Genomic DNA, 17,812 nt, shown 5'->3' with positions numbered 1-17,812 from the left:
GTAAAAAAGGCAAAACATGAATTCAGCGATAATGTCTGGACCAAACTGTCCCAATCGCCTCTCTGTCCGTCCGTCTCTCTGTGCCTTACCTTTGCCATAGGCAGGGATCTGGACAGACAGGCTGATGACTCCCACCAGGTCCTCTATGGGCACCAGGGACCTCAGGATGGCCCGGATCCTCAGAGCCTCTCCTTTACCTGCCTGGATCAGCTGTGGGAAGAGTTCAAGGGTCATATGAGCAGGACTTCTAGAACACTCTACTCCCAGACACATATCTGTTCTAGAACACTCTACTCCCAAACACATATCTGTTCTAGAACACTCTACTCCCAGACACATATCTGTTCTAGAACACTCTACTCCCAGACACATATCTGTTCTAGAACACTCTACTCCCAAACACATATCTGTTCTAGAACACTCTACTCCCAAACACATATCTGTTCTAGAACACTCTACTCCCAGACACATATCTGTTCTAGAACACTCTACTCCCAGACACATATCTGTTCTAGAACACTCTACTCCCAGACACATATCTGTTCTAGAACACTCTACTCCCAGACACATATCTGTTCTAGAACACTCTACTCCCAAACACATATCTGTTCTAGAACACTCTACTCCCAAACACATATCTGTTCTAGAACACTCTACTCCCAAACACATATCTGTTCTAGAACACTCTACTCCCAAACACATATCTGTTCTAAAACACTCTACTCCCAGACACATATCTGTTCTAAAACACTCTACTCCCAGACACATATCTGTTCTAAAACACCCTACTCCCAGACACATATCTGTTCTAGAACACTCTACTCCCAAACACATATCTGTTCTAGAACACTCTACTCCCAAACACATATATGTTCTAGAACACTCTACTCCCAAACACATATCTGTTCTAGAACACTCTACTCCCAGACACATATCTGTTCTAGAACACTCTACTCCCAAACACATATCTGTTCTAGAACACTCTACTCCCAAACACAATCTGTTCTAGAACACTCTACTCCCAAACACATATCTGTTCTAGAACACTCTACTCCCAGACACATATCTGTTCTAGAACATTCTACTCCCAAACACATATCTGTTCTAGAACACTCTACTCCCAAACACATATCTGTTCTAGAACACTCTACTCCCAGACACATATCTGTTCTAGAACACTCTACTCCCAAACACATATCTGTTCTAGAACACTCTACTCCCAAACACATATCTGTTCTAGAACACTCTACTCCCAGACACATATCTGTTCTAGAACACTCTACTCCCAGACACATATCTGTTCTAGAACACTCTACTCCCAAACACATATCTGTTCTAGAACACTCTACTCCCAGACACATATCTGTTCTGCCTCTCCTGTCTTGAAAGTCTCCTGTCTACAATCCTCATCCACTGTCCCACCCTCCAAACTCAAAGGCTTCGGGGACTGTGCCTTCTCACAAGCTGCACCCCGCCTCTGGAACTCTCTCCCTCAGCCACTCAGAGACTCACCCTCACTCTCCACTTTTAAATCCCATCTCAAAACCTACCTGTTCTCCCATGCATACAACCCCTACCCCTAACCATCTCCCCTAACCCTGCCCCCCCCCCCCCTCCTCCCCCCCTGGACATTACTGTGTTAATAGTTCCCTGTGCCTGTTTGTTAACTCTGTGTTCTATGTGCTCATGTTATCTGTTGCTTGTTGTTTCTGTGTTTTCTGTTTTTCCCATATTGTCAGCGTCTTTGAGCCCCGGAAAAGCGCTATATAAATACAATTAATTATTATTATTATTATTATTATTATTATTATTATTATTATTATCAGGGGTGCACATAACTTTTTGGGGCCAGTGCTCAGAGGAGCACCTAGGGATGCTGCTTGGTGCTCCCCGAGCTCGCGAGTCACGACCCGTCCCACAGGATGGATGAAAAAGGGATACATGGATAACTTATATTAGCAAAACGACATTTATTCATAAATAAAGATGAACGAACAAATGATTGTGTGCAAAACAAAATAAACTAATGCAAAATCAAATGACTGCTCTTTAAGCATGAAAGTCTGTCAGACTCCTTTAAACACAATGAAATCAACTGACATCTCTTTAAGCACTAACTGAATGTCTGTTCTTTAAACACACTGAAATAAACGGACATCTCTTTAAGCACTGCTCTGTTCTGTAAACACTGAAATCAACTTAACAAAAAGTTACAGCCTAAGCATTTATTTATGCTACAAGCTTAATCGTCATCATCACTGCTCTCTTGACTGCTGTAAATTATCACTGTCCTCAATTTCAACCATGGTAGAGGATGTTTTTTTTGTGATCAACTTTTTTTTTTTTTTTTTTGTGCAAAAGCGCCATCATGCGGCTGATCTGCCGCGCAGCATGCATTTTGGCGACGCATGCGCACTGGCGCACCAGTTATGTGCACCCCTGATTATTATTATTATTATTATTATTATTATTGAAAGCTACAGAGATGGATGTCCTGAAAGGCCATTTGACTCACATGCATCTCCGGGGCACAGCGTCCCAGCAGGTCGATGAGGGCAGAGTAGAAAGACATGATGGCGTTTCCCAGATGGACACGGTTCTCCTCCTGCTGCTCCTCCCCACCGAACCTGCCAGTGAGGCACAGACACACATCTCTCTTTAGCTAGACTTGTGAAAGTGAGACATATTCATGAGAAAATGAAGCGATCTTGAAAGCACTTTGAATTGCCCCTGTTGTATGAAATGTGCTATACCAATAAACTTGCCTTGCCTTGCCTTGCCTTACACAGGGAAGTGTCTGTCTTTCACAGAGAAGTGTCTGTCTATCACAGGGAAGCATCTGTCTTTCACAGAGAAGTGTCTGTCTATCACAGGGAAGCATCTGTCTTTCACAGATCTTACACATGGAACTGTCTGTCTTTCACAGATCTTACACTGGGAAGTGTCTGTCTTTCACAGATCTTACACAGGGAAGCGTCTGTCTTTCACAGATGTCTTTCACAGATCGTACATAGGGAAGTGTATGTCTTTCACAGGTGTCTTTCACAGATCTTACATATGGGAGTGTCAGTCTCTCACAGATGTCTTTCACAGATCTTACATCATAGCGCGTCTGTCTTTCTTGACGGTGGGTCCGTCCCTGGCGGGGTCCTCAGAGATCTTGATGGCCTCCTCGATGGCGGCCAGCAGGCCGTTCCCCCCCTCTCCTCTCAGGGCCGGGCCGAAGCACTCGGGCCGACGGATAAGCAGCCGCACCACCACGTTAGCATTCTCCTCCACGCTCTCTCCTGTGAGCATACAGTACAACAGTATAACATACAGTAGAACTGTCATCACCACACTATAAAAAGTAAATCCAAGTAAGATGACAAATCTTAAACCAAGGCAATATATGCTTGTTTTTTGTCTGACTGTACTCGTCGTTTTTACTTGTTTTAAGAATATCATGGCAAGTGATTTTTCCTGTTCTGTTGGCAGATAATTGTGCTTAATTTAAGTAATATTCCCCCATTGTATTGCTTTTTTTTCCTTGTTTTTGAGAGCTGACTTTGCAGTGTACTGCTAGAAATCAAATCAAGTCAAACTCCATCAAATGTATATAGCGCATTTCGCAAAAATGTCATAAAAACGAAGAAGAAAATAGAACAACAACAACAACAACAACAACAACAACAACAACAACACCACCACCACCATCCCAGCTACGGGAAGCAGACTGACCGTTGACAAAGACAGCGAAGCGGAGGAAGTCCAGGTATTTCTCTCCTCCACAGGGGTTCCAGCCGATGTCGGGGTAGCCCTTAGAGATCAGCATGGGGCAGCTCTGCAGGCCGCAGCCCGCCAGGTACGTCACCACCTACAACGCCATAGAGAGAGGAGGGACAGAGGGAGTTAGAAGGAGGACAGATGTCGTATCTAACTCATTCATGTATCTGTCTGTATTTCATTCTCTCCTCTTTTTTTTTAAGTAATTTTTTCTGAGTGGGGCAGTCCCACTCATATTTTTTAAATGTTTTTATTGATAGATACAGTGGAGAATTAGACAGGAAGGCTGGGTGAGAGAGAGGAGGGGTTCATTCTGCCCTCTGACCTTCTCCAGGTCTTGCTCCTGCAGGGCCAGGGCCAGCTCGTTGTTGTCTATGCAGGAGGCGGCGGCCACGTCCAACGGGGTCGAGCCACGCATACCTGCACCAGGAGCAGGAGTAGCTGTAATAATATTATAAATCATAATTTCATGATTTATAATTTAAAAAAATAATTAAAAAAAATTAGTTCTTATAGATAACTTTACATTAAATATGTCTATCATAAATATAATTTAAACCCAACGAACAGCCATGGGGCTCCCTGTAACTAATCATTTATTTCGAAATAAACAGGATTGTACATCTCGTAAATGTGAATCGCGCTCCTTATAGGAAGGCTGTGCCTGACGCTTCCATAGGGCGCTCCGTTGGAACGGTGTACTCAAAGCGGCATAATAGCGATTCTTTTTTTTAATGCTTGTTGTAAATAAAAGTTCTATGATGCATTGAAATGACATTAAACTAAGATAATACGATGGTTATGATTTTTTTTCAAATCTTTATTAATAAGTAATTACAGAAAAAGTAAATGACATTTCTGTCATGGCTTCCGCATTTTGGCCTACGAGAGAGTCGGAATCATGTCGGAATCATGTGCTACCAAGCGGACCAATCACAGTGCTTACGGTTGCGTAGGCACTGCTGCGTAGTTACATTTTTGGAGAGGTGCGCGTCAACCTACGGCGTAGGCTGCGGGCCTATGCAAGCTACGGCGTAGGCTACGCCGTCGATTTTACGCAGAAGTATAAATTGGGCTTAAGATAGGAGCTATGCAAATACTGTCTGCAGTGTTACTCACCCAGGCCGATGCCACTGTTCTGCAGCAGGTAACTGAGGTGGTCAAACATGGACCGCTGGTTCTGACGGCTGATACGACAGAAGTAGCACAGGAAGCGACAGCAGTTGGTCACCATTTGGGGGAATCGAATCTCCTAGATACACACACACATACATACAGACACAGACACAGTCACAGACATACAGACATACATACACATATACACACACACACACACACACACACATAGGCACAGACACAGACACACACCACACACCACACACACACACACACACACACACACACACACACACACACACACAGATGGTGGGGAGGGGGGTTATGAGATTATACTGTACAAAATCTACCCCACTTCCATTGAAAGCAGTGCGACACACAGAGTGGTGTTATTGACATGGACAGTACCTTGGAGGAGTCTCCGCCCCCGCCCAGCACGTTGACCATCACCTCCATCACGGTCTCATGCATGCCCAGCGCCCGCATCAGGTTAGGGTGCTGGTAGAACACCTTGTTGTTCATGATGTTCCTAGAGAAGACAAGGAAAACAATAATGAGATGACCTCACTAGTGGCTTGTGTTTCCTTCCTGGACATAAGCACGGGGTACATTGATAATGACCCCCCCATCCCCACACTGCTGGTTGAACACACCCCTGGTCAATGTGATCACTCTTTAACCTTTGCACTACTGCTGTTTACACTACTACCTTTGCACCTACACCTACCCGATACTCTGATCACACACTGACCCGATACTCTGGACCACACACTGACCCAATGGACGCTAAGCCACGGCCCCTTTGAAAACTCGGACAAACAAACAACGCTTCACTGACAGTGACTGACTGACCGACCGTGACTGAATGACATTCAATGACTTACAATGGCGGGAGTTGGCAAATTTCTGATTTCTGATTTACCACAGCAAGTAATAGACATGTTTTTTAAAGATGACAAGAATATTTCGTCTAGAGGTTTTCCACCATCACATATTAGCGAGTTGTTTGTCAGAGTTTTCTGCCTGTCGTGACTTTTGCTGTGATATGATTGGACAATTTCTATTTTGGGGCGTGGCTTAGCGATAGGTCCATACTCTGGACCACACACTGACCCGACACTCTGGATCAGACTGCACTTATATAGCACCTTCACTGGGAGCAATTTGGGGTTCAGTGTCTTGCCCAAGGACACTTCGACATGTGGCCAGCCGGGGCTCGAACCGCCGATCTGCCAACCTTGCGATCATTAGACGGCAGCTCTACCTCCTGCGCCACAGCCGCCCCATCATGATGTTCTGCACACACTGACCCGATACTCTGATCACACACTGACCCGATACTCTGGATCATGAGCCTCTCCTCCTCGGGGCCCATCTGGACGATGAGCAGCGATCGGATCTGCCCCAGACACTCCAGCAGGTCCATGGTGTCCTGCACCGACACGCCACTGATGGCGTAGGCCTTGGGCAGCGCCCGGGTCAGCTCCCCCAGCCCGTCGTACTGCCTGTGCAGCAGACTGAACATCAGACGCACCAGCTCTGGGTTCTGGATGAAGGACTCCTGGGCCCAGTGGATCATGGTGTGGGAGATGAGCTCCTGTAGCGTGCCTTAGGAGAAGAATCAGGTTATTAAGATATCTGGCCTTAGGAGAAGAATCAGGTTATTAAGATATCTGGCCTTAGGAGAAGAATTAGGTTATTAAGATATCTGGCCATAGGAGAAGAATTAGGTTATTAAGATATCTGGCCTTAGGAGAAGAATTAGGTTTTTAAGATATCTGGCCTTAGGAGAAGAATCAAGTATCAGACATACTTGTGTCAATGGACCTATCGCTAAGCCACGCCCCCTTTGAAAACTCAGACAAACAAACAACGCTTCACGGACAGTGACTGACTGACCGACAGTGACTGAATGACATTCAATGACTTACAATGGCGGGAGTTGGCAAATTTCTGATTTCTGATTTACCACAGCAAGTAATAGACATGTTTTGACCAGAATGACAAGAATATTTTGTCTAGAAGCTTTTCACCATCAGATATTAACGAGTTTTCTGCCTGTAGTGACTTTTGCTGTGATATGATTGGACAATTTCTATTTTGGGGCGTGGCTTAGCGATAGGTCTATTGTTTAACCCTTGTGATGTTCACTTTTTGGTGCCTTTGGCACTGTTCGGGTCAAATTGACATCATTGGGGTTTTAAAAAGCTTTTAGTGTCAGTCATGAACAGTTCTTACTGGGTTTGACCTCCTCCACCTCCTCCGGCACCTCTTCCTCCTTCTTCTTGCGGAGGTTCCTGACCCGGTCCACCAGACTGACCAGCCGGCCCCTGAGGGAGGTGTCCACCTCCTCCTCCTCCTCCTCCTCCTCGATGTGCACGCCTGAAACAGAGGAACAGACAGAGAGGTGAATAGAAGATCCCTTCAGATACCCTGCACCCTGTGTATGTGTAGAGTAGGCTGAGGATGATAGGCAGCACTGAATCACATCCTTTCAATATATGGAAATATGGGGATAAAGTAATGAATGTTGAGATGTGACTCAGAGGCTGACTGACCGCAGTGCAGCAGGATGTCTGACTGACTGACTGACTGTCTGACTGACTGACTCCCTGACTGACTGACTGGCTGACTGGCTGACTGACTGACTGACTGACTGACTGGCTGACTGACTGGCTGACTGACTGGCTGACTGGCTGACTGACTGGCTGACTGACTGACTGACTGGCTGGCTGACAGGCTGACTGGCTGACTGACTGGCTGACTGACTGGCTGACTGGCTAGCTGACTGACTGACTGACTGGCTGACTGACTGGCTGACTGACTGGCTGACTGGCTGGCTGACTGGCTGACTGACTGGCTGGCTGGCTGACTGACTGGCTGACTGGCTGGCTGACTGACTGGCTGACTGGCTGACTGACCGCAGTGCAGCAGGATATCTGACTGACTGACTGACTGACTGACTGGCTGACTGGCTGACTGACCGCAGTGCAGCAGGATGTCGTTGTGGAACTCCTGCAGTGTGTCTCGGACCTCCTCTGGCACCGGGCAGTCCTCCTCCTCTGGACCGTGCTTGAAGTTGGTCAACAGAATCAACTGAGAGAACAGAAGAACATCATTCATCTGATCTGTCTGTAATCCCTCTACATGATCATATTCATCTGATCTGTCTGTGATCCCTCTACATGATCATATTCATCTGATCTGTCTGCAGTAAAGCAGTTTCCAGGCCTCTGCAGACTCTGTAGGTATATGTTAGTGAACGGTAACCTGAGCTGGACGTCTCTGCCAGTTACTGACACATTCACGCCTCCCTCCTGGAGAGTGTTCCTGATCTGGGTGACAGTCGATTTGGGGATTTTCTTAGTAATTAAGAAACCCCCTAAAACAACTGTCACTCAGTTATACTAGATGAGTTATTATGGTGAGCATTCTTGGTAGTGGTTGTACCTGTTCCTGGGGTGAATGTGTTGATGTGGTGTTATGGGTAGTGTAGTTGGTGTACCTGTTCCTGGGGTGGTGAGCGGAACTCGCGGGTCTTCCGTGCCGTCTCCGCGGCGCTCATGGTGAAGGCTCTCATCAGCTCGGCGTAGCGCATGCGCTGGTTCGTCTGCACGCTGTTCACAAACTCGTCTGAGTACGCCACGATGCCCTCCACCCTGTGCCTCAGCTCACAGTCACAGAAGTACTGCAGCAGGGTGCACATCTGAGGGAGGAAGAGAGAGAGAGGGGGGGAAGACAAACAGAGAGGAAGTGGATACACAAAGAGTGAAAAACAGTACAACGGCCTCTCATTCACCCATTCACACATTCACACACCAATGGCGGCAAGCTGCCATGCAAGGCGCCGGCCCGCTCACTGGGAGCAATTTTGGGGTTCAGTGTCTTGCCCAAGGACACTTCGACATCCGGGGCTCGAACCGCCAATCTGCCAACCTTGCGATCATTAGACGGCAGCTCTACCTCCTGCGCCACAGCCGTCGCAACAGGTGTGAGAGACTCTGACCTGCAGCTTGACAGACTCCGGCAGCTTCATCTGAAGTAACCCTTCCTCCGGACCCTCCTCCTCCTCTTTCAGCTCTTTCTCTATCGCCTCAGCCTCCTTCTCCTCTCCCTCCTTCTCTCCGTCCACTTTCAACAGCTTAGCGTCAGCGCCTCCCTCCTCCTCTGCCTCATCCTCCGCTCCCTCCTCCTTCTCCAGGTCTTTAAGTTCGTCCTCTTCCTCATCTCCCACTCCTTCATCCTCAGGTTCTACCTCCGCCTCCTCCTCCCCCTTCTCTTTCACTTTCTCCCCTTCTTTGGTTTCCTTCTCTGCCTTCTCTCCCTCTTCCTCTTCCTCCTTTTTCCCGAAGACGTTGGGGTCGATCATCTTGAGGATGTGCATGACGTCTTCGTCGTTGAAGATGCCCATGATGAGGAGGGTGCTGATGAGCTTGAGGATGGGCACGAAGTGGAACTCCACGCTGCCCCCTACCGGGTCTCTCACGGCCTGGCTACCGTCCAGCACCGCCTCCGTCAACATGCCCAAGGCCTTCGTCTTCAGCGGCTGACAGGGAAGCAAAAGGAGGGACGTGTTAAAAACAACACTACAGACTCTAACTTAACACCAGTCTAGTCATTTAACAGCCATGAGTGGTCATTTGACCCCTATGAGTAAAGAATAAAGTTATATATTTGCACTCGATCAGATTTCAGGACCCTCCTTTCATGACTTTTCCTAGATATGTGCGTTCTACCACCCAGTATCCTTACATTTTCAAAATCACATCAGGATAAGCTAGTATAAAGCTATTTTGCAGTTTTTCTGTGTAGGAAGCAGGCTAATTTACAAGCGGCCAACTAGTGGTCGTTGTGTGTAAATAGCAGCTTGAGCATTGTAAAGAGGCGGCTCTTTTAGTAGGTAAAAAGACACGGCTGTTCTACTGTTAACATGTTATGAGTCGTTTGTCTTCCTCTGTACAATGTCTAATACTTTCTTTGAATTTCATGTTCGATTTTATTATTATATGTGTGTCAGGGTTCCCACACCTTCTGAAACATCACATTCAAGCACCTTTCAAGGACTTTCCCCAAAGACTAAATTCCCTCAAATTCAAGGACCCAACACGGCATAGTTTGAGACAGATCTAGATGAGAATGTATATAATAGGAACTGTCTATATATTTTTTAAAATTCACAAACTTTCAAGGATTTCAAGGACCCGTGGGAACCCTGGTGTATAGAGAAAAACCCAAACAAGTAAAAACGAGTCCTATTACCTGCAAGGGAAAGACGGGGCTGAGGGTGTACAGGTCAGGGTCCGTCCCCACGAAGTTGATGGCGGAGAAATGCAGCTTGGGCCGCAGGCAGGTGGTGAGCCCCACCCCGGGCAGCGCGTGGGCCTTCTCTGCGTCGGGGTAGAGGGTGATGCTGAGGGTCTGCTCCGTCATGGGCACGATGAACTCCCTGTTGGTGCCCAGCCGCGCCCGCTTGGCGCTCTCCAGGTGGATGCTGATGAGCAGGTCGTAGTAGCCGCTGCGCAGCGGGCCGGGCAGGTAGGTGTTCTCGATGGCGTAGAACAGCTGGGACTCGTCCACGTGGCTGCACAGAGCGTGAGCCACGCGGTTGTTCCCCAGCGCGCACACGCCGCAGTAGAGCATCAGGGTGTGGAAGTGGAACTTCATCAAGTCCAGTCGCTCCGAGAGCTCCAGGATATCGATACACCTGGGGGAGAGAGGACACACAGAGAGAGATTGATGGATGGTTTAAGTCTTCATTTGTCTATAAACACTTGCAAAAATAGTATTTTTTATTCATTCATCCTACACAATTTTTAAGCAATATCACACGAGAGGGGGTGCTGTTATACTGAATATCAGCACGGCTGTGATTCGGTCGTAGGTACGAGGCTGCAGGTATATTCAGTATAACAGCACGACCTCGAGTGTGATATTGCTTTTATACAACAGTTCTACAGCGCCATTTATTAGTTAACAGTAATAAGCGACAACAGATTATGATTTGTTTGTTTATTTAATCATTTATTTTGGCTCCGCCAACAAAAAATAGTTCCGCAACTGAACTTCAACTGGACTGTTGCCTAGTAACCTGAACACAAACAATAGAACACTTGTGCGGCGGAGTGATACATATAGTTAAAAGTCCCAGTGCTGTTATACTGTATATCGGCACTCATGGAATGCCTCTTGTCCAAATTACTTGGTCGAACTAACTGTTGTATAATTGAAAATAATGTTACGGTCAAAATGTATGGGTGTTTTTTAGTCTTCTTGCAAAAATTTTTATTTCATTCATCCTAAACTATTTTTTAAGATTTATAACTAATCATTTATGAATTCTCATTTTGGGGACTAGTCCCTCTACCCCTCCTCAGTAGCCTTGAGAACCGATGGTTTTGGAGCCTAACGGCCCTTAGGGGGCAGGGGCCTATCTCCTTTTTCCGTAGCGTGAGGCTTGATGTACAAGTACACAAGGACATGACACTGGTATGTTGCAGGGTCTTACCCCCACCCCCCCGCCCCCAATCCAACCCAGTGCACCATAGCATCCAGTATTACTGGGCCTGACCTGTTCTCCTCAGGGATGTGGAGCGCCATCATGATGAGAGGCTCCGTGCACTCCACCATCCAGCCCAGCCTCTCGCTGACCTTCCCCACCTCCGGGTTGAGGAAGTGGTTGGGCATGCGGCTCCAGATGACGGGGGTCAGCATCTGGACGTCCAACCTGGGGGGCAACTGGGGGACAGGGTTCTTCCTCTCGCTGCGGAACATGGCGGCCGAGATGGGCATGATGTTCTGATGACAGGAGAGAAACGGAGGGGGGGGGGGGGGGGGGGGGGTAAGACAGAGAGAAGAGAAAGACAGTGAGTGAGAGAGAGTGTCAGAAATCCTAACAACTTCCAACCGAAAGCAAAATGAACGGATGAACTAATATTGAGAGTTGGGGTGGCGCGAGAGAATAGGAATAGAAAGGTTACTAGAAAGCATTATGTTCTGATTACAGAAGACAAAAAGTGTGTGGGGGGGAGTAATAAGACAGAGAAAAAGAGAGGGGGGGGGGGTGGGGGAGTAATCAGACAGAGAGAAAAGAGAAAGACAGAGAGAGTGAGAGAGAGTGAACGAAATCAAAACAACTTCCGACTGAAAGCAAAAATGAACTGATGAACTAATATTGAGAGTCGGGGGAGGCGCGAGAGAGAGTAGGAATAGAAAGGTTACTCTTTCCCGAGAGGGCAAGACCACAAAAGTAGAAAAAAAAAGGGAGCAGAACTGAAACAATATGAAGTGGATGATGTTATTGTAACTATGTAGGTGGGAGAGGCGGGTTCTGAGGCGGGTTCTGACCTTGAGCTTCCCCAGCTCCAGCTGCAGCAGGTTCTGGCTGGAGGGCTGTACGAAGACGGCGGGGAACAGCTTGGTGTTGGGCTCCACCTGCAGCAGAACACCTTCGTCTTACACCTCCGTAACACAACACAACACAACACACAGAGCTCCACAACACACAGACAGCCCACTCCCACAGATCACCTCAGGGACTGAGCCTCTCACACACACCTCCACACCTCCACAGAGGCACCTGCCTCCATAGATAGAGAGAATCAGATCACCACCTACAGTAGAGAGAGTAGAGCTCTGGAACGATGGACCGATGTGGCAGACGTCTTCGGGGTCATCCGGGGTCCAGTTCTAAACCGGCTATAATAAGATAGCTATGGCCTAAATAAGATAGGTAACAATTTTGCTACTGCGATACAGTGTGCAAACACTGTGCCTTACCAAAAATAGAATGAAATATAATATCCAGAAATGATATACCTTTCAATAGTTACTCAAAAAGCTGTTTTTAAAGAGAATTAGATTGAGTGTGTCTGCATATATACAAGTTGGTTTGGTGGTTCTAGCTAAGAGTTTTAAAGAGCAGTAGAGGTCAGTCTGTCTGATCTGTGCACAGTAATGGCAGACGTGTGGCGCTGGTCAGATGGAATATCACCGGAGAGACTCAGAGAAGTGTTCAGTGCTATAACTGCCAACATTTAAACAGGCCCTCAAAACCCACCTCATCAAGCTCGCCTTCACCAGTTAACCCTCTCCCCCTCCCCTCCCCATGTGACCCCAGCACTACCTTCATTAGGCCCCTATACTTTCTTTTATTTATTTTTGGTGTATTTTTATTATTACTACTCGATCTTTTCAGTTTGTAAAGCGTCTTTGAGTGTCTAGAAAAGACAGTTGTTTATCGGTGCAACCGATAAACAACTGTTCAGGGGATGAACACACTTACAATAAAACATAGTTCCATTAAAATACATTAATTAAAAGTGTGTCTTGTCTTTCTTTTGTGAAATATTGATAGATAAATGTGGTAACTGTTGTATAAAAGCGTTATGGAACGAGAAGCCGTGGTATATGGTGGATATCGGCACAGCTAGGGGGTGTATATATAACTAACCACCCCGCTAGCTGTGCCGATATCCACCATATACCACGGCTTCTCGTTCCATAACGCTTAAATACTGTATATCTATTTTATCCAGCTATAAAAATAGCTAAAACAGCTTTATTTACTCATCACTTATGGAGCTTCCAATACAAACGGTCTCCAGGCAGCTTCATTGTCAGGGTGTTCTTTGATTATAATGCAGTAACTTTACCAGCGTATTATTTTGCCATGCCCTCCCCTCTGTGTCCCCTGCTGTGCTACCTCCCATCGTCACGCCCTCTCCCTTCACCTGGTAGAAGGTGTTGATCTCCTTGCCGTCAGCGGTGAAGGTCATGAGGCCTGTCGCCAGGTCAACCAGGCAGCCAATCACCAGGTCCTCCTGACTGAAGCGAGACTGTTGGGTGGAGTTGCCGATGTCGCCTCCCCACACCATGTAGCAGTTACTGTGCTTCATACTACAGGGAGAGATCACACCGTTACATTACTATCTAGAGCATAGAACATATATACACACTGTTACATTACTATCTAGACTAGAGCATAGAACATATACACACTGTTACATTACTATCTAGAGCATAGAACATATATACACACTGTTACATTACTATCTAGAGCACAGAACATACATTGTATATGTGCAAGGATAATTTATTCTGTTACATTTGCAATAGACCTATCGCTAAGCCACGCCCCCTTTGAAAACTCAGACAAACAAACAACGCTTCACTGACAGTGACTGACTGACCGTGACTGAATGACATTCAATGACTTACAATGGCGGGAGTTGGCAAATGTATGATTTACCACAGCAAGTAATAGACATGTTTTTTTAAAGATTACAAGAACATTTCATCTAGAAGCTTTTCACCATCAGATATTAGCGAGTTGTTTGTCCAAGTTTTCTGCCTGTAGTGACTTTTGCTGTGATATGATTGGACAATTTCTATTCTGGGGCGTGGCTTAGCGATAGGTCTATTGCAAACTGTCTGCAAAACATACAAATGTAAATGAATAAATCACACCTGCGTGTACATGAACAACATTTAGTTCCCCTGTGGTCTATGATCAGACTGACCTGTCGTGGATGTTACCCTTGTCATCCCCTACAGTAACTGTCACATTGCGCACTTTGGCGAGGTCAAAGTTGGGGTCGTACTGGTGGTAGTCGGGGGTGACCCAGCCAACCCACACCCCCGTGGGCTCCTGCCCAGCGATGATCCGTACAGAGTAGTAATACTGCAAACAGAAAACAACAGGAAATAAAAGGCACTTATTATATCACATAATTATGACTTGTTATAAAAGTGATTCTGAGGCTGAATGAAGAAAGACAGTGATTGAATTCATACTTTAGATTACACTACAAACTACACACTGACCATCCTGTACACTACAAACTACACACTGACCATCCTGTATTACACTACAAACTACACACTGACCATCCTGTACACTACAAACTACACACTGACCATCCTGTATTACACTACAAACTACACACTGACCATCCGGAAACTGGGGTTTAAAAAAAAGACAGAAATAGTCGCGATATCTTGTAGCTTCACTTTAAGGAACTAACACTGACTAACATACTGAGAGACTGAGGTCTAGATTAACATTAATAAGAAGCACTTTACTGTAACTGTGACTGAGTCATTTTAGATTCAAACATTGTGAACACAGTCTCGAACACTGACATGATATTCCAGTTAAGGCCAAGGTGATGTGAGAGGTGTGCTTATGAGAGGGTTAGGGTGTTGGTGTGCTTATGAGAGGGTTAGGGTTAGGGTGTTGGTGTGGTTATGAGAGGGTTAGGGTTAGGGTGTTGGTGTGGTTATGAGAGGGTTAGGGTTAGGGTGTTGGTGTGGTTATGAGAGGGTTGGGGTTAGGGTGTTAGTGTGGTTATGAGAGGGTTGGGGTTAGGGTGTTAGTGTGGTTATGAGAGGGTTGGGGTTAGGGTGTTAGTGTGGTTATGAGAGGGTTAGGGTTAGGGTGTTAGTGTGGTTATGAGAGGGTTGGGGTTAGGGTGTTAGTGTGGTTATGAGAGGGTTGGGGTTAGGATGTTGAGCTCACGGTGGTGGTGTTGAGGTGTGGTTATGAGAGGGTTAGGGTGTTGAGGTGTGGTTATGAGAGGGTTAGGGTGTGGAGCTCACAGTGGTGGTGTTGAGGATGATATCCACGTCGTCTCTGTCGTCAGGGACCACATCCTCCCCCAGGCGAGGCACCAGGGGGGGGGCAGGGGGGGGGTTGAACGTAGCGGCCTTCTTTGCTGCTTTGGAGAAGAACCTGGGGGCACATACACACACACACACACACACACATCCCAATACACACACATTTAGCGTCTTTGAGCCCCGGAAAAGCGCTATGTAAATGCAATGAATTATCATTATCATTATTAAAAAATATATATATAAAACATTTAAATATTTTTATTTATTTATTTTAAATAATAATAATAATAATTATTATTATTATTATTATTAACATTCTGATTGTTTGAGATATTTCACTACCTCACAGTAACATTGGATACTTCTAATTTCTTTCACTAGCTCAGAAGCTTCTCGGCACCCCGCACTAGGTTCCCTTTCTGCCTGCTACCCATGAAGCTAAGTGTCCTTCTTTCTAATGCTTTTTTCTCTTTTTCTCCCTAGCACTTAATCAGCCGTGAGGGGTCATTTGAGTGAGTAAAAAAACATGTTATATCTTTGTACTCAATCAAATTTCAGGACCCTCCTTTCGTGACTTTTCCTAGATATGTGCGTTCTACCACCCAGTATCCTTCCATTTTCAAAATCACATCAGGATAAGCTAGTATGAAGCTATTTTGCCGTTTTTCTGTGTAGGAAGGCAATTTACAAGCGGCCAACTAGTGGTCGTTGTGTGTAAATAGCAGGTTAGCATTGGAAAAGAGACCCCTGAGGCGGCTCTTTTAGTAAGTAAAAAGGCACGGCTGTTCTAGTCCAGACAGTCCACTTCTCACCCGATCTTCTTCCCCTTCTCTGAGACCGTGTCCTTCTCGTTCTCCTTGGCTCCCGGGACCTCCTTGGCCACCGACGGCTCCTTCTCCTCCTGCTCCTTACGACTGGCCGACTTCTTCAGCACCTCGAACTCCGAGTCGGGCTCCACCTCCAGGACCTGGTCCTCCGGGATGGTCAGGGTGCGGGTGAGGGGAGTGGTGCCGGCCGGAAACTTGAAGGTCTCGTGGAACTCCACGGGCATGCTCAGCCTGAGGAACAGCATGTCCGTGTTGGCGTTCTGGGAGCCGAAGGTCTTGTGGGTCAGCTTCAGACAGGGGGCGCTGTCCACTGTCCCGTCCACACGGGACACCTGGGAGAGGACATACCACGTAGAAGAAGAACAATGTTATATCTGTGCACCAGATCAAATTTCAGGACCCTCCTTTCATGACTTGTCCTAGATATGTGCGTTCTACCACCCAGTATCCTTACATTTTCTACATCACATCAGGATAAGCTAGTATAAAGCTATTTTGCCGTTTTTCTGTGTAGGAGGGCAGGCTAATTTACAAGCGGCCAACCAGTGGTTACATTGTATGTAAGTAGCAGCTTCCCATTGTAAAGACTATGGTCATTTGACCCCCGAGGCGGCTCTTATAGTAGGTGAAAAAGGCACGGCTGTTCTAGTGTTAAAGTCAGGGGAACTGAGATGGCAGGAGAACATTCCAGAACAATCTTCTGAGACGGGGATCTGCTGTACCTCGATATGGCCGTGGTCGGAGGGCAGAGGCACGAACTGCGGCAGGCTCTTGCTGAACCACATGGTGATGTCCCTCTTCATGTTGATGGCGAAGGGTTCAAAGCCCTCCTGCAGGCCGCAGATGGCGAAGTAGCGCAGGCTGCTGACGTTCTGGCCCAGGTTGATCCGGCCCACCTGGGACAGGCCCAGGGTGCACACCGGGATGAAGCCTGGGGAGACAGGACATCAGTACAACAGTGATCTGGGATCAGTTCAGCAACTGAGCAAAGAAAGACTTTAGATGATGGTGGTTCTGAATTCACTCTATATTGTTATATCACTAGAACAGCCGTGCCTTTTTTACCTACTAAATGACCCCCTCTTTAATGCTCAAGCTGCTATTTACACACAACAACAAGTAGTTGTCCGTCTTGTAAATTGGCCTGCTTCCTACACAGAAAACCAGCTAAATAGCTTTATACTAGCTTATCCGGATGTGATTTAGAAAATGTAAGGATACTGGGTGGTAGAACGCACATATCTAGGAAAAGTCATGAAAGGAGGGTCCTGAAAATTGATTGAGTGCAAAGACATAACTTTTCTCTTTACTCACTCATGGCTGTTCTAGTGATATTCTCTTATGTGCCAATGCATCCCTCCTTCCTCCTTTCCTTACTGTAGTAATCATTGAGCTAACATGATTGGATTTGGCGAGCATTACACTGCATTGTGGTCAACCGATCATATAATATCAGATCGGTGATTTTACCTCAAGGAAAGGAGGAT

At 46.5% G+C, this 17,812-nt stretch overlaps 1 protein-coding gene across 1 annotated transcript in view; it reads right to left on the bottom strand.

The window, feature by feature from the left end:
- The window catches only part of ryr1b (ryanodine receptor 1b (skeletal)), a gene marked incomplete at both ends in the record, with an annotated part of 143,409 nt that overhangs the window by 73,715 nt on the left and 51,882 nt on the right, over nt 1-17,812 (bottom strand). Inside the window, 20 exons of the mRNA XM_080547334.1 lie at nt 90-210; nt 2,516-2,627; nt 3,101-3,287; nt 3,721-3,856; nt 4,091-4,185; nt 4,885-5,017; nt 5,290-5,410; nt 6,216-6,489; nt 7,120-7,263; nt 7,866-7,977; nt 8,387-8,587; nt 8,888-9,427; nt 10,141-10,585; nt 11,450-11,676; nt 12,226-12,312; nt 13,611-13,776; nt 14,400-14,560; nt 15,478-15,610; nt 16,311-16,657; nt 17,048-17,256. Coding sequence (XP_080403460.1) covers nt 90-210; nt 2,516-2,627; nt 3,101-3,287; nt 3,721-3,856; nt 4,091-4,185; nt 4,885-5,017; nt 5,290-5,410; nt 6,216-6,489; nt 7,120-7,263; nt 7,866-7,977; nt 8,387-8,587; nt 8,888-9,427; nt 10,141-10,585; nt 11,450-11,676; nt 12,226-12,312; nt 13,611-13,776; nt 14,400-14,560; nt 15,478-15,610; nt 16,311-16,657; nt 17,048-17,256 — 3,951 coding nt within the window. The remainder of the gene's footprint in view (nt 1-89; nt 211-2,515; nt 2,628-3,100; nt 3,288-3,720; nt 3,857-4,090; nt 4,186-4,884; nt 5,018-5,289; nt 5,411-6,215; nt 6,490-7,119; nt 7,264-7,865; nt 7,978-8,386; nt 8,588-8,887; nt 9,428-10,140; nt 10,586-11,449; nt 11,677-12,225; nt 12,313-13,610; nt 13,777-14,399; nt 14,561-15,477; nt 15,611-16,310; nt 16,658-17,047; nt 17,257-17,812) is intronic.

Source organism: Nansenia antarctica (genome assembly GCF_963989245.1).
Source record: "Nansenia antarctica genome assembly, chromosome: 17".
NCBI lineage: Eukaryota > Metazoa > Chordata > Actinopteri > Argentiniformes > Microstomatidae > Nansenia > Nansenia antarctica.
This window is presented reverse-complemented; position numbering and strand designations above follow the sequence as displayed.